The sequence below is a fragment of the Gadus morhua genome, chromosome 10 (assembly GCF_902167405.1).
Source record: "Gadus morhua chromosome 10, gadMor3.0, whole genome shotgun sequence".
In the NCBI taxonomy this organism is placed as follows: domain Eukaryota; kingdom Metazoa; phylum Chordata; class Actinopteri; order Gadiformes; family Gadidae; genus Gadus; species Gadus morhua.
The window spans coordinates 11656240-11672163 of NC_044057.1; the positions used below are offsets into that span (position 1 = coordinate 11656240).

Below are 15924 nucleotides of genomic sequence, written 5' to 3' on the forward strand. Positions count from 1 at the left end.
AAAAGCTTTTTTAACTTTGCCTTTATTTTCTATTTTAATACTAAAATGCAGTTTTAACTTTCTATTTTACCCATTTCTTTGCATATCTTTTTCTTTTACTTATCTATTATTTTATTTTATTGGATGACAATGTTTATATGTGAAGCACTTTGAGTCTGCCTTGTGTATGAAAAGTGCTACATAAATAAAGTTGCCTTGCCTTGCCATGAGTAAGTACAGAAACAGGAACAGGAACAGAAAGCTGCAGCATGAAGAGCAGAGTGTGCGAAACCCAGAGAGGAAGGTGCCTGTGTAACAAGAATGTTTACTCAGTACAACTAGACTATGTGCAACTTAGTATAAGTAGACTGTGTAACTGTAACTTGGTATAGACTATGTTACTCACTGCAGTTAGAATCATCCCAGCGCCTCGAACGCAGTGAGGGTTAGGGTCATCTTCACACTGCGCTCTCCATCCCTGAGTCCGCCAGCTTGCCCAGTGGCGTGTAAACACAGAATCCAAACTTGAGCATCTTTACGTTTGTGGCCGCTATTTGAGAAAGCTCTCTATCTAGGGCAGTTTGAAAGGGTGGACCTGGACTGGACAGAGCTAGGATACAGATGTGGGAGCTGCTTGACACTGGTTTGGAATATAATAGAGGTCAATACATGGGTCTCTGCTTAATGCATCTAAACCACCTAGATCAACAAGATGAACCTAGGGTCTTCACTAACCCGCCAAATCAACAGAGCAGACAGAGTACACAGCTTCCTTACTTGAGTAAAAGTACAGATACCCCTTGCTAAATTGTACTCAAGTACAAGTAAAAGTACTACAGTCAGATGTCTACTTAAGTAAAAGTACTGAAGTACTTGTTTTTAAAAGTACTTGAGTATCAAGAGTACAAGAGTATGTTTTCTAAATATTGCATTACTACTGCCACAGTGCTTACATGTATGTATAGAAACGTCCTACATGGAGTTATGAAAATGTTAACACCTTGGAGAATGTAAAAGGAATTGAAAGTAAAATCAAGTAATTTTCATATTTTTACCATGGCAATAGCACAATAGTATACAGTATAACAGTATACTCAGGAACATAAAAACAATTGCTCAGCTTACATAAATATGCAATATCAGAAAAGAAAATCCAGCTAACAATTCTATGTATGTGTGAGTTTCTCCGTTTTTTTATCAATCAAATCAACAATCGTCTCTCATCTAATTCTGACCATGGAGTTGGCTTTGGCGGAAAGCGAAGGTGATTGCTGATAGGCTGAAGGCTGTCCTAATCAGTTTGAGAGGGAATCACGATTGAGAGGGAAACAACAAATTGAGGGTTTCCGTGATTTTTCTTTTCTCCTTTTATTTTTATTTTTCAGAAGGAGTACGGGTACTCACGGTTATGGATAGAAATGTAACGGAGTAAAGAGTACAATATTTGCCTCTCAAATGTACTTGAGTAAAGTCATGAGTACTCCCAAAAAATGATACACGAGTAAAGTACAGATCCCTCAAAATTGTACTTAAGTACTGTACTCAAGTAAATGTACTCCGTTACTGTCCGGCTCTGCAAATCAATGGTAGCGAATGTTGGCATCCCCGATTCATGACGTGTAGATGATGTGTAGAATCCGAATTATATTAATTTCATTTTACAGACCTTGTTTTGGTTCAGGGTGTCATTGTTATGTAATTGCAGAGCGAACTTTCGAACTGGGCTGTGACACGGCCACAGGTAAGACAATTCCTAGAGCAGGAGTGGTTGGCAAGTTGAACCCCTTTCGATAGCACATATCTCACATACTTTCTCTTTTGCTGTATGAAGAAGAAGAAAGATTTAATTTATATAGCGCTTTTCTCTTACTCAAAGACGATTTAAACTGAAGGGGGGGACCTCACTCACCACCACCAATGTGTAGCACCCACTTGGGTGTTGCACGGCAGCCAATATGAGCCAGAACGCTCAGCACACACCAGCTTGAGGTGGAGAGTGAGGGAATTAATGAGTCAGTAAATTACACAATGCATGACCATGTGATGCTTTGTCTGCAAAATTGATCTCCGGTGTCTGCTAATGACCTCTATAATTCATAACTGAATTTTGATTTATTGTGAAATGGAGAAGTTTCGGCATCCTAGCTTTAGGGAACTGATGGTCTTCAAAGCCGTGGGTTTGGATGGGGTGTCGTAGTTGTTCGGTCCGTGGGGACGGAGATGAGTGTGTGGTCCGTCTCTACCTTCAGCCTCCAGGGTGAGTACCTTTTCATTATAGAGAATCTTTTGACAACGTCTCAACGTAATTATTAACGGGGGTACTATGTTCTGGTTGTAATAAAATAACATAGCAACTTGTTTATTTGGTTGTTTTGGATAAAAGCATCTGCTGAATGAAAAATATTTTACTATACTATTCAAAGAAATCATTTCATTATAAATTCATTATGAATATAGTTTTCATTTATTCCCTAAAATCCATTTGATTCATAGATTGAATTTATTTATTACACAGCTCTTCCCAATCCTGTCAAATGCTCCGTTCACTTGCATGGGCCTTCACAACTTCCGTCTGTGAATTATTTTTTGATAATTCACCGTTGCTAAGCATAATGACCGCTGTCAAGGAAAGTGGATTTTTTGCCGTCTTTCCTATCACTCCTCAAGTAGTCCGATAACTTATCAACACCAGCGTACTCAGTTGCTAAGCAACGTCAACACCTTTGGCGGGCTATTTCTCTGCTGATCATCACTACGAATGCTGGGTAAAAAATAAATTGTAAAAAGACACACCGTGTGAATTTATTTTTTAGTATTGGCAAGTAGCCATGTAATAAGCGGGATAATGTATAGAACGTCGCGGGTCATCATCGAAAATACTATTAAATGCTATTTTTCCCGATAATGAACGGCGTTCTATACATTGTCTATTACATATTAATGCGTGATATGGGTACAATATAACAGACCAAGGCTGTATTTTATTTAATAGTCCTCCAAGAATTCCCACAATGGGTTTTATAACACCAGCCTGCAACCCTATGACCTCCAGGAGACCTCATCTAGAGAACCTCCGGACAAGTCCTCCAGAACCTCCAGCAGCATCTAGAGAACCCCCAGAAGAAGTCCTCTAGCTGAAGGTGTCGGACTGCGGCAGAAGAAATGCAGCGGCTGGACATGGATGAAGACGGGATCCGAAACCTCATGGTTCCTCAAGGTTGTGAGTGTGATACCCAATGTCCTCAGTCTACTGGCAGTCATCCTTAATAGTCCAGGCAAAGTAACTCCTTTTGGAGCCAAAAATATAACTAATTGTAAAAAAAAAAAAATCAGGCCTGACCATTTCTATGAGGTGTTCAGAACATACTAAAAGTCCTAAGAAATCCTAGTTGAGGAAACCAAATGAGCAATATACTAATCGAATATAGGTGTATCCAAATCAAACCTCACACAGTGAAAGTATACATGAAAGTAACATTTTTGTTTTACAAGTTTCTTAGAAAAATCTATTTAAATATACAAATGAGCTCAACACTAGGCCTAATTGACTTTTGGCCAAGAAGCCATGAAGTCACAAGTAGAAAAAACAGGGGCCAAAAATGAGCACATTAATTTCCATTCAGTAAGTTAACCTATGCATAAACACGATCAATTTGAAGTCACTTGCCACAAAAATACTTATATTGACCTTAAGAATGTATTGCAGAATCTTGCCTCCAGTTGCTTTCTAATTATTTATTTTTTTAGTTGCTAACGAGCCTTACCTAATGACATTTCCCCACAGATAACATCAGAAGAAAGTCAGAGCAGCCATCTTTGTCATTATTAACGTGGTGAGGTTACATTTTCGGAAGACGGATGAAAAACCAGATAGACACACTTTCCAGACATTTCAGCTCTTTAAAATAATTTTGCCAGACACCAAAACTGCTTCTCTTTTTGTAGTTAGCAAGTATTTCAGACCAGGCCGGCCACCCATCGGACTTCCACCGTTTGTAGAGTAGCTTTGCAGTGTTATGATAAATGTATTTGTCATAGGCCTACATATGAATGGTGTTTCTGCCTATGCAAATTAGAACATTCAATAAATGTGGAGCTCATGTGCATATTCAAACTCATTTCAAAAGAATCGTCTAATAAAAAAAAAGTACTTTACATTTCATTGTGTAAAGTTTCATTTTGATAGGAGTAAGGGAAGAAAACAACCCCATTGTGGTGTATTGTTGCCTGGCCTTTATGGCACACATCTCGGATTGATGAGAATTTTACATGTTCCCTCTACTAGGATTGCTTAAGACTTTTAGAATTTTGTTCTGGACACCTCATAGAAATGATCTAATCTATTTTACAGTTAGTCTGTCGTAAAACGCTACTCTGCATGGACTATAAGGGCCTAGATTATGCTGTTACGAACAGCTATATATAATTAAATATTTGATTATGATTTCATAATATAATTTACTAGGATGTTTCAGGATACATACATCAGAAAGGAATGTTTGGTTGAATGTTCCCAAACCTCACCCAAACCCCTCCTCCACCTCACCCAAATCCTTCCTCCACCCACCCAAACCCCTCCTTCACCTCACCCAAACCACTCCTCCACTCACCCAAACCACTCCTCCACCTCACCGTAACCCCTCCTCCACCCACCCCAACTCCCCCTTTCCTCGAAACTCCCCCTTCTCCCCCTCCCCCAGTCACTCTCTCCTCCACCTAACCTTCCTCCACCTCACCTTCCTCCACCCATCCCAAACCCACCTCAGCTTAACCCCTCCTCCACCCTCCCCAGCACACCCTCTCCTCCCCCCATTCCAACCCACCCTTCTCCATCCTCCCCCACTTACCCTCTCTTTCACCTCATCCTCCTCGACCCACCCCAACTCACCCTTTCCTTCACCCAACCTACCTCAACCAAACTCTCTCCTTCACCTCTGCCCCCCTTCACCCTCCCCAACCCACCCTCTCCTCCACCTCCCCCTCCTCCAAACCCTCCTCCACAATTCACTCATCCCCCTCCACCCACCCCAACTAACAATATCCTCCCCCCAACCTAGCTCACACCAACCCTCCACTCCACCTCGTCACCAACCGTGTTGCTATGCTAGGCTCATGTGCTAACTCTGGTTCGCTCTGTTCCAGGGGGGTTGAAGGAACGGTGCTGGCCCTACAGGTGTCTGACTGCTGGGCTGCTGCTGCTGTGTGCCTTGTCCCTGGCTGGAAACGTAACTCAGTTTTACTGTGAGTAACGTCTGCATGATGCCTGGTGCACCTGGAACAGGTCTTGGTCATCGAACATAGATATACATTATATACTGACTGTCTTACGGTGGGTCACGGTTCGGTAAGGTTTCAATACATCGACGAAATAAATGCCATTGCATTTAGCCTTTTTTATTTAGATTTTCATTATCAGTAAAAAACATGGATATCTTGGCTTGCAGTCTCGCTAGATGTGACCACATTTAGGGGTCAGGCATGCACTGTGGACCATCAAAGCACAAATCATCTTTATTTCTGTCCTGCTCAGCCTTCTAGTAATCAGAGAGTACTGATTCATACGCCTGTTGGAAAAGAATCGCGGCCGGCAACGTAAACTGTAAAAATATCACGGAAAATAGGAGCATTCGGGTCATCGGTCTGGGACTTCCGGTCGTATTCTGAAAAATTACTTCAATGCTCCAACTGTGGTTCGGACATCAGCTCTATGTTGAGGACGGCGATTGTTTTAAATCAGTTCTCTCTTGTATCAGGCACACTTGAGCAATTATTGTATGTTGTACGTCCTGGCACTTAAAAATAGTACTTAGGATTAGGTAGCATCTTTTCATAACTTTGTTGTAGAAGGAGAATAGGTTAACCTAGCGATTGTTATCACTTGGTTCTATGCACATCTTTACTGTACCGTCAGCGATATATTGTTGTTTCTCTTTCTTCTGACAAATGTACTTAGTGTTAGTCGCTTTGGAATAAAGCATCTGCTTTAAATGTATTAGAAAATGGCAGAATTTGACCCTTTATTGCTTGTGCGTGTAAAACATAGAAAACATTTAAAGTTAACCGGCACGTAGCTGACAAACCAAAGGCCTGTCTTACTGTCAGGACCATTAACAGACCGATAATAATATTGTATGATAATAACAAAATAATACATAGTAATAAAGACACTATTCCCTCTGTTCTCAGTTGGAGGTGGTGTGGGCCAGAGGCTTCACCACGCCTTCACCAAGCAGGAGGAGCAACTACAGGAGAGATACAGGACCCTGACGAGGAACAGCACGGGTCTGCACGATAGATACCAGACTCTGGCTGCCGAGGGAGCCAGTCTTCAACTAAGTTACCACGCTTTGACCCAAGAGAGAGACCAGCTACAGGGCCAGGCTAGCGCCCTTTCCACCGAGAGAGACCAGCTACAGGGCCAGGCAAGCAGCCTTACCAAAGAGAGAGACCAGCTACAGGGCCAAGCTAGCACCCTTACTAACGAGAGAGACCAGCTACAGGGCCAGGCTAGAACCCTTAAAAAAGAGAGAGACCAGCTACAGGGCTGGTATAGCACCCTTGATAAAGAGAGAGACCAGCTACAGGGCCAGGCTAGCACCCTTACTAAAGAGAGAGACCAGCTGCAGGGCCAGTTAAGTACCCTTACCAAAGAGAGAGACCAGCTACTGGGCCGGCTTAGCACCACTACTAAAGAGAGAGACCAGCTAAAGGGACAGGCTAGCACCCTTACCAAAGAGAGAGACCAGCAACAGGGCCAGTTTACCAACCTTACTAAAGAGAGAGACCAGCTACAGGGCCAGGCTAGCACCCTTACTAAAGAGGGAGACCAGCTGCAGGGCCAGTTTAGTACCCTTACCAAAGAGAGAGACCAGCTACTGGGCCGGCTTAGCACCACTACTAAAGAGAGAGACCAGCTACAGGGCCAGGCTAGCACCCTTACTAAAGAGGTAGACCAGCTGCAGGGCCAGTTTAGTACCCTTACCAAAGAGAGAGACCAGCTACTGGGCCGGCTTAGCACCACTACTAAAGAGAGAGACCAGCTAAAGGGACAGGCTAGCACCCTTACCAAAGAGAGAGACCAGCAACAGGCCAGTTTACCAACCTTACTAAAGAGAGAGATCAGCTACAGGGCCAGGCTAGCACCCTTAGCAAAGAGAGAGACCAGCTACAGGGCCGGTTTAGCACCCTTACCAAAGAGAGAGACCAGCTGCAGGGCCAGGCTAGCACCCTTACCAAAGAGAGAGACCAGCTACAGGGCCAGTTTAGCACCCTTACTAAAGAGAAAGACCAGCTACAGGGGCGGTTTAGCACCCTTACTAAAGAGAGAGACCAGCTACAGGGCAGTTTCAGCACCCTAAGCAAAGAGAGAGACCAGTTAAAGCGCCAGGCTAGCACCCTTACCAAAGAGAGAGACCATCTACAGGACTCAAGTTCCAAACTCATGAAGGAGGCCAAAGCCCTGAATGATACAGTTGAATGTAAGTGAGGTTGTTTTGGTTGCATATACACGGTATACACATATTATTACTATTATTTACATATATATTTTTTGTGTATCTTTGTGGTAGTAGCAAATGAAAACAACCAAGACTTAGTCATATATATATCAATATCTACATCTATGTAGATACCGAGACGCCAAGCTGGGTAATACGGTGTGATATATACACAGCCACTTAACATTGCTATTTACCTCTAACCACTAACCATTTTTGTAGATAAATGTGGGCTATCAAGTTTCTCTTTCTCTATAGGTCCCCTATTTTCCAAGCGGGCATGGTGTTGATGGATTGAGACCGCTGGTAGTCTGGTCTATCCTGCGTAACTCTGGTGGACACCCCAGTGTGATGCCACCAGAGGGGGGATCGTGACTTGGCTCATGATGGCTCTTCAACATCACGCCCTCTGATCAACCAGGGGGCCTTTAACGGTTGTCTGTATAACCCCGTATCTATTTGCAGCCCGGAAGTGTCCTCCGGGATGGATTAAGTTCCAGTGCAGTTGTTACAGAGTCCATCCTACTAGGAGGACCTGGGAGGACGGTCGCAAGTACTGCCAGAGCCAACAGGCTGACCTGGTGATCATCAACAGCAGAGAGGAGCAGGTGAGGAGGAACCAACTGGGACGCACTACTCCTAACATCTACAGGGGCTCCTTGTTGGGCGAGTGGGAAAGACCTTCCTATATGATCTGTCATTATATATAGTTTACAATCGGTGCCGCCATCAAAACGTTTTAGTAGTTAGCACTGCGTAGCATCTTGTCCTAGCTATCTTTGTATACGGGGAATGGGTTATCCTAATGATTGTTAGTGCTTGGCAATGGCTGATATGAACATCCTTACTGTAACGACAGCGACACATTGTTCTCCTTCTTCTGAGGAATGTACTTATTGCATGTCGCTTTGGATAAAAGCGTCTACTTAATGCCCTCATTGTTAATGTGAATGGAAGTGTAAACGTTTTGCATGACTTTGCTACGCCATTGGTTGGCTGAAGGAACGGACTAACAGCGACCTCACTGGAGCAGCAGTATGACAGTGCACCAGGGACTCCTGTGGATGCACTGGGAGACTCTCCTCTCTCGTACACACCTCGCCCTGTTGCCTCGTTAGTTTGCTGTCTGTCCGCGTGTTTTTTTTCATTTATTACAAAAACAACTTGTCAAAATACTTCAGCCAGCCGGTCATTTGTTACAGCTAAATAAGCTACACCTAATAATGCATATTGTATTGGAAAGCTTCACGTGATTATTCTAATCTCCTCGCCACTAACCCAACGGGACCCTCAGTGTGTGAAATCAGTGGGCTCACCTGCTTCGTCATCATCTTCATCTAATCATCTAATTATCACCCGATGTCCCAGAATCCTGAATCAGGATGAGAATAAGAATGCAGAAGTATAATTCAACCAACCTCTTACACTCTTTCTAATTTTTTCCCACATAAATATCTTTGAAGATATTTCTCAATACTTTACTCCAGAAAGGGGCGCATAGATGGATAGGTTTGAGTGACATCGGGACCGAAGGGGTTTGGACCTGGGTGGACGGAACCACCCCAACCACAATGTGAGTTAAAATTGGGTCATCTCCCTCCCAGCTAGTCGTCTATCCCATCATTAGGGCTGTTGGATTCTGGGAGCGCCCCGGGAGCTCACTTGGTAGAGGGCCTACCATTAAGTTAAGTTATCCTCTATTGTCCCTTCTTGATGGAAGTCTTTCTCTGCTTTTGGCCCAGGAGCCGGTGAACACCTGAGTGGTACAGAGCTTTGAAGGTTCTCAGCCTCATGTGTGCCTAGATGCCTAGATGTAAAGTATTGTGGGGAGAAAATACTTTTTTTTGCTTTTGTTCCTCTGCTGCAGGTATTGGGGGAATGGCCAGCCTGACATCGAAGGTGGCGATCAGGACTGTGTCTATTACTTCCAAAGCGAAACAGTTGGATGGCCTAACGGAGGATGGAAAGACGACCGATGTGAAAAGTCAGGTGGCTCCATTTGTGAGAAGTAGAGAGTAAATGTGTTTGGTATGGGGATGGGTGTGTCCATCACGAGCGGATGTTAGCATGTTGCTCGGGGAATGTCCGGATGTACCTTGTGTCTTGTTTTGTAAACCGGGAATGGGTTAACCTAGCAAATTGTTAGTGCTTTGCACTTGCTACATCCTAACTGTACTGACAACGATATATTGTTGTTTCTCTTTCTCCTGTCAAATGTACTTGTTCCAAGTTGATTTGGGTAATAGCCTTTGATAAATGCCCTAAATGTAAATGTACAGATTTTTGGCTCTGTCTAGTGATGTCTGGATGTCTCTAGTTATGTCTGGAAGTGTCTAGTAAGTTCCGGACGTATCTAGTGATGTCTGGAGGTGTCTGGATGTGATCTGTGATTTATCCGATCAAATGTTGAGGTGACTGTACTGGTGTACTATACTGTCACTCGCCTGCCTCTTCTGCTTGCTTGTGTTCTGTGATTGTACTGTTCATTACCTGGGGCATATCTGTAGAATGTGCCATCTGTGAAATGTGTATGCAATGATTTGGATGATTACACATTAGGAATAAAAAACAAGTTGTTTCATCATTACAATAAAGCATTCATTATTCAAGCCTACGATGTCTTCCTCAGATCAGATAGTGTGTGTAACACAAATGTACCAAACCAATGTTGACTGTGTGAGGGAAACCTTTTCATTCATCATTTATATTTTATTTTCATAAGCAGTGGATAGCAATACTAATGTCATTAGAATGAGGTGATATTTGCATCTATCGTCTCAACATTAGCCTCTGTTCGATTTCAGCTTATTTCTAAACTGTTTGCATAGATTCTGCGTTGTGTCTTTTTTCGTCGTACTAGTAATTCTTGAAGTGGAAATCAAAGCAACTTACCAGGTTGGATCAGAGGGTTGAACAGAAGGTTTATTGGAGGATGTAATACAGCACAGGTACAGACTTAGGTGGAATAGTCTTAGTGTAGGAGGTGAGGAGCAGTCTCCCCACGTGCTCCTTTGCTGTCGATCCCTCTTCTCACTGAACCAAAGGGTTGGGGCGAGTATAATAACAAAGAAAACGTGAATAATAAGAGAACAGAAGCACTCTCACCCTTGATAAGGTATATGGCCCCGGCTATGTCCCAGACGACCAGGTTGGTTCAACGTTGTTGAGACATAAAAAATGGCGAAATAATGGAAATAACACCTTGTATCAGTAGGAGAGGCACTGGCCTGTTTCTAGACTAAGAAATGTAAACACAGAAAGACATTAAAATACACCAAAATTCTACACCTCATATGGGCTGAATTGACTCAAGCCTTGTTAAGTCACTCGCGCTGAGATAATCGGCTCTATGAACTGAAGCAATGGACTGAAGTTCACAACAGTTTGAAGCCTTAGCTTTGCAGACAACCCTCAGATCGTGTCCTTCTGCTGGTGCCTCGCACAGTGCTGCTCTAGGAATGTCAACGCTTTAACGAATGTAAGTTTCCTCTTCTCAACCATCCGGGGTCCCAGACTGCGCTAAGCCAAGAGCGCGCGGGGCGCGTTCTACGCTATGGATCGCCCGCGGTTTGTTATGGCAGCTCGTCTCCGGGGCGAACGGATGTTATTGACAAACAACAACAAAACGTCTTCTTCTTGTTGTTTTAGTTTGAGTCCGAACCGACAGGGGATGTTTGACGATGAAAGAGGAAAACTAGTATTTTTCCATAAACAATGGTCGTTGTTTTTGTAATTCTTTCAGTTTAAATATACAGAGAAACCTTCACGTTGTAATCCAGTTGTGCCACAGTAAAGGAAAACCAGGGGGAAATATCTGTCTTTGCATTCTCTGACCACTTGATGTCATCGTTGCACCGCTGTTTCGCTCGGTGACTGTACAAATTCTTCGATGCACAGCAATAATACGAGACAACGTTTAAGCTGTCCATTTGTAAACACGCATCACCCGAAGTCCACCTATAAGTCGCACTTCATATTAGTCGTAGTTTCATTGTAAAATAAATCATTAAAATCATCAAATCAAATCATTACAAGAACTAATTTATATGACTTTAATAATTTACCACAATGCGCCACAGAACCGTGGAACACTAGAAGACATATGTCAGGCCTGTAAACAGGCTTATTCAAATTACTGTACAAATAGACATGAGTTTTTATAAAATGGCTTTTTAAGCTTCAGAGGCTGTGACTACTGTAGGCCTACTGAAAACCCGCTCTTTCCATGTTCCTGCCACTGGGACCCTGAAACAGATCTGAACCAGGTCTGAACCAGGTCTGAACCCCCCTACTGTATCAGGCCTTCCCACTACCACCCCATGCCCAAAGCCTTTGAAGCGACTTTCGTAACTGGAAGACCTTTTATCGGGCGAATTGCTTTGCCTTCTTCGGCCTGGTTGCGTTTCAATTTAACAGGATTAGAACACAGAGATGGATTCTGGTCCACCTTTGAAAATAATATGAAACTTTAAACCTGTCTGAGAGGGAGAGAGAGGCAGGGAGGGAGGAGGAGAGGAGGAGGAGGAGAGAGATTGAGGGGAAGGAAGGAAGTAAGAGAAGGAAGGAGAGGCAGAAGGCTAAAGAGAGAGAGAGAGGAGGAGAGAGATTGAGGGTAAGGGAGGAATTGAGAGAGGGAGGATAGGGAGAAGGTTAGAGAGAGAGGGAAGGGAAAAGAGAGAGAGGAGGAGGAGAGAGAGTTTGGTGGAGGGAGAGGAAGGGAGGAGGTAAGTGAGAGAGGGGGAGAGAGGGAAGGTTAAAGAAAGAGGGAGAGATTGAGAGGTATAGAAGGAGACGGCGAATGAGGGAGGGAGAGTTCAAAGACTTTGCGCCATGCCAGTGTAAGAATAGGTTTTCTACGCCCAATAAAGCCCCCCCCCCAGCCAGCCCATCCCGGGGATCTGGGTTCTCCTTCGGTCCTCCTTCGGTCTAAAGCAGCGTCTCCCAACCCCGGTCCCGGACCGGAGCCCAGCCTGGAGCCAGTCTGGGGACCCGTTAGAACCGGGCCTTAAAATATTTAAATATTTAGACATTAAAATGGCCTATTGGTAAACAGTCTTTTAAAGACGATAAACCACCCGGTTTAGGCATTCAGTTGGTGAGCTTTAGCTTATTATTCAAATAGAAAATATGTGTGCTTGCATCCCCGATGTGTCGGTGGGAATGTTTTGTGAGACATTGTGTTTGTGCATATGGCGGGGGGTTATAAAAACCAACAGCCTTTTACTGCCGGCCGCCATCTTGGTTGCGTCGTGCTAAAAAGTTCACAGAACGCTTGAGTAAAGCTCACAGTGAAATGACCTCCTAGACCGAAGCACTACGACTCCGTTTCTGAGCTCCAGAATGAACCGTGTAAAGTAGAAGAAAACACAGAGCACAAAGATATAATCAATTACTAAAAATACAATAAACATCAAACTGTAAAGTGGTGGGAGGTGGTGGTGGAGGTTGAGGTGGAGGGGGTGGTATCGATTCTCATATCGTACAATTAGAGAATCCGTGCTGAATCAGACCGCAGTGCAACCACTAAAGCCCTGAACCCAGCCCAGGTGAGGAGCTCAGCAGGTAGGGCTGATGACTGGCTGCTATCACCATGTAGCGTGTGGAGCTAACCCCCTAGTGCCGGCTCCAACAAGCTGACGGGAGCTGCAGCGGACAGAGGGGGGGGAGGCGGGGGGGGGGGCCCCCCCCGCCTCCCCCCGCTCATTAAGCAGAGTTTAGCATGGTTAGCGGTTTCCGAGACCCGTGGAATCAGATGAACGTCAGGCGCCCCGGGGAACCGTGGAGTTTCACCCCCACAGTGAGCGAGGCCTAGTCCCTGCAGATAGAACTCTACATTTCACTAAGGGCGTTTAGCAGACTTTTTCACCCAAAGGGACTTCCAATAAGTACATTTGTCAGAAGAAGCAGAAACAACAATATATCGTTGTCGGTACAGCAAGGATGTTCATAACCAAGTGCCAGACACTAAACATCGTTAGATTAACCCATTCTCTGTATACAATAGTGATAGCTAGAATAAGATGCTACACAAGGCTAAGAACTGTTTTTAAGTGCCAGGACGTACAACATGCAATAAGTGTGCAAGAGAGGGTATGCAGAGTCCAGGTGAACTCTGAACAACCGAGTCTTGAGTCTTTTGTGAAAGTTGGTGAGCGACTCTGCAGTCCTGATGCCTGAATCTTACCGACCAATCGTGCCGTTCCCATTTGTATTCTCAGGGAAGAGGAATGAAGGAAGGCTTATTCAGCGTTGAGGATAAGCCTTTCTTCTCTTTCTGGTTGACCAAGAATACAATACAATTAGTTAAATAAACAACATAACAGGCAAAGAAGTCAGAGCTGGCAATTACATTTATCCCAAGCTCTCCTAAACAATGCAAAAAAAAATAGGATAAGAAGACAAAAAGAGTATAAAGAGTAGCAAGACCTGTTATCTTCTTCTTCGCTCTCAGGGTTCCTCCCGGCTCACTGTGCGGACGACGGATCCAGGAACAGCCTGGAGACTGTGAGCCCTTCTGAGTGGTGTCACGTTAAAATTGTACCGGGGGCGAAAATTGTACCGGCCTACGTCATCAGTTGTTGAAAAAATCCAAACCTGCCTGGCAACAGACGACGCGATCGTCTGTTGCCTGGCAACGGGCGATCGCGTTGAATGACGTAGGAAGGTTCTTGAACATTCGCGAACTTTCATGCTCGTTCATTGCACTCCTTCATTGAGCGTGACAAGACAGGTTATTGAAACCTGCTTTAAACACTCAGTTTACTAGCTAAATTCGATTAAACAATTCAATACAATACAAATATAAATTAAAAACAAGTGTTATCTAGCGATCCGTTATCTGTATTATGTTATTTGGTGTTCGGTACATGAGCGCGAATGGTTTTTGAAACCTGCTTTAAACACTCAGTTTACTAGCTAAATTCGATTAAACAATTCAATACAACACAAATATAAAGTAAAAACAAGTGTTATCTAGCGATCCGTTATCTATATTATGTTATTTCGTCTTTGGAAACATGAGCCGAATGTTTTTTGAAACCTGCCCGGCAACGGACAACCCAATCAAATCAGTTGTCAAGTTGTCAACAACTGATGACGTAGGCCGGTACAATTTTCGCCCCCGGTAACATTTTAACATGACAGCAGCAGTCTCTCCAGCCCCTGCAGGAAGTGGCGTCCAGAACGTTGGCTTGGGGCTCCACAGCGTTCCACTGAGGCGATATTCTGTTGTCTGCCCCCGTCCGGGATAATCTCCTCCGTCCGCGATGCGGTGGGTGGGGGTGGAGATCTCCATCGCACCAGGGGCTGACGGATCTGTTTTTTTCTCTCTTCTTCGTGTCTGTAATTAAATGCCTCTCTCTCGCCTGGGACACTGGGGCTTTCTGGGTAGTGGGAGGCAGGGGCCGCGCCGTGCTGCTCGTGTTTCCCGGCGTGGTGACGGACACTGGACGCGGCCGTCGTTTTGTTAAATGTTTTGTCACCACTGGTAATCCTTCTGTGGTGGCTGTAGGCACTCACTGTGGACTGGGAGCAGATTTTCTCCTCTGTACGATCTCTGGTCACCACAGGACTCCAGACAGACACCGCTGAATATATCAAAACAGCTTTTTAAGTTATTGCCCCGCTACGATGGTCCGTGGATCTGAGACGGAAAGGACTGAAAGTCCTTGTTAACTTCCGTTAGAGTAAACATCATCAAACATCGTCACAACTCTCGTCTGTTTCGGCACCGCAGTGGTGGAACGAGCTCCCTGACGACGTCAGGACCACAGAGTCGCTCCCCAGCTTCCGCAAAGGACTCAAGACTCACCTGTCCAGAGTTCACCTGGACACTGCATACCAGTAGAATATACTATATGCTGTTTGGGTCCATTCCTATCTGAACACACTTCCGGTTGGGGAGGGGTGGGGGTGGAGGGGGGTATCCCTATTCACAAGAGCCACTTCCTGTTTATGGTTTATGACGGGTCATAAAACATAAAACCCATTGTGTAGGGATGACAGGTGTAATGCCTGTGGTGGACCTGCAGGGGTCGCTGGGGTGCGGGATCTGTATAGGCAGAGGTGTGTATGTGGGTGTGTTTAGTGTATGCGTGTGTGTGTGTGGGTGTGTGTGTGTGTGTGTGGTGTGTGTGTGTGTGTGTGTGTGTGTGTGTGTGTGTGTGTGTGTGTGTGTGTGTGTGTGTATGTGTGTGTAACGTATTAATGTGTTTTTTAATCTACCCTACTATTTTACGAAACCGGCAGATACATTTATATACTGTATAGTAATGGGGGTACCGATAACATATCCGTAATCATCCTTATATATACTATAGATATATATAAATATTTATAGATATATTTATATTAGGATTAAAAGGAGGGTTCACCAACGGTCCATAGAACTAGAATAGTGAAGATACGGACTGTGGTACTTGCCAATATATTAGGTGATATCATGATACTA

General features: G+C 44.3%; 1 protein-coding gene across 1 annotated transcript; it reads left to right on the forward strand.

Annotated features, from left to right (window-relative positions):
• Positions 1-2127: 2127 nt before the first annotated feature.
• Positions 2128-10084, forward strand: LOC115551980 (centromere-associated protein E-like). Its single transcript, XM_030367628.1, is given in 8 exon segments — positions 2128-2236; positions 3032-3196; positions 5122-5220; positions 6166-7080; positions 7083-7457; positions 7941-8083; positions 8939-9048; positions 9343-10084. Coding segments are annotated over 7 exon segments (1842 nt in total). The 5' UTR covers positions 2128-2236; positions 3032-3141; the 3' UTR covers positions 9488-10084.
• The last annotated feature ends 5840 nt before the right edge of the window (positions 10085-15924 follow it).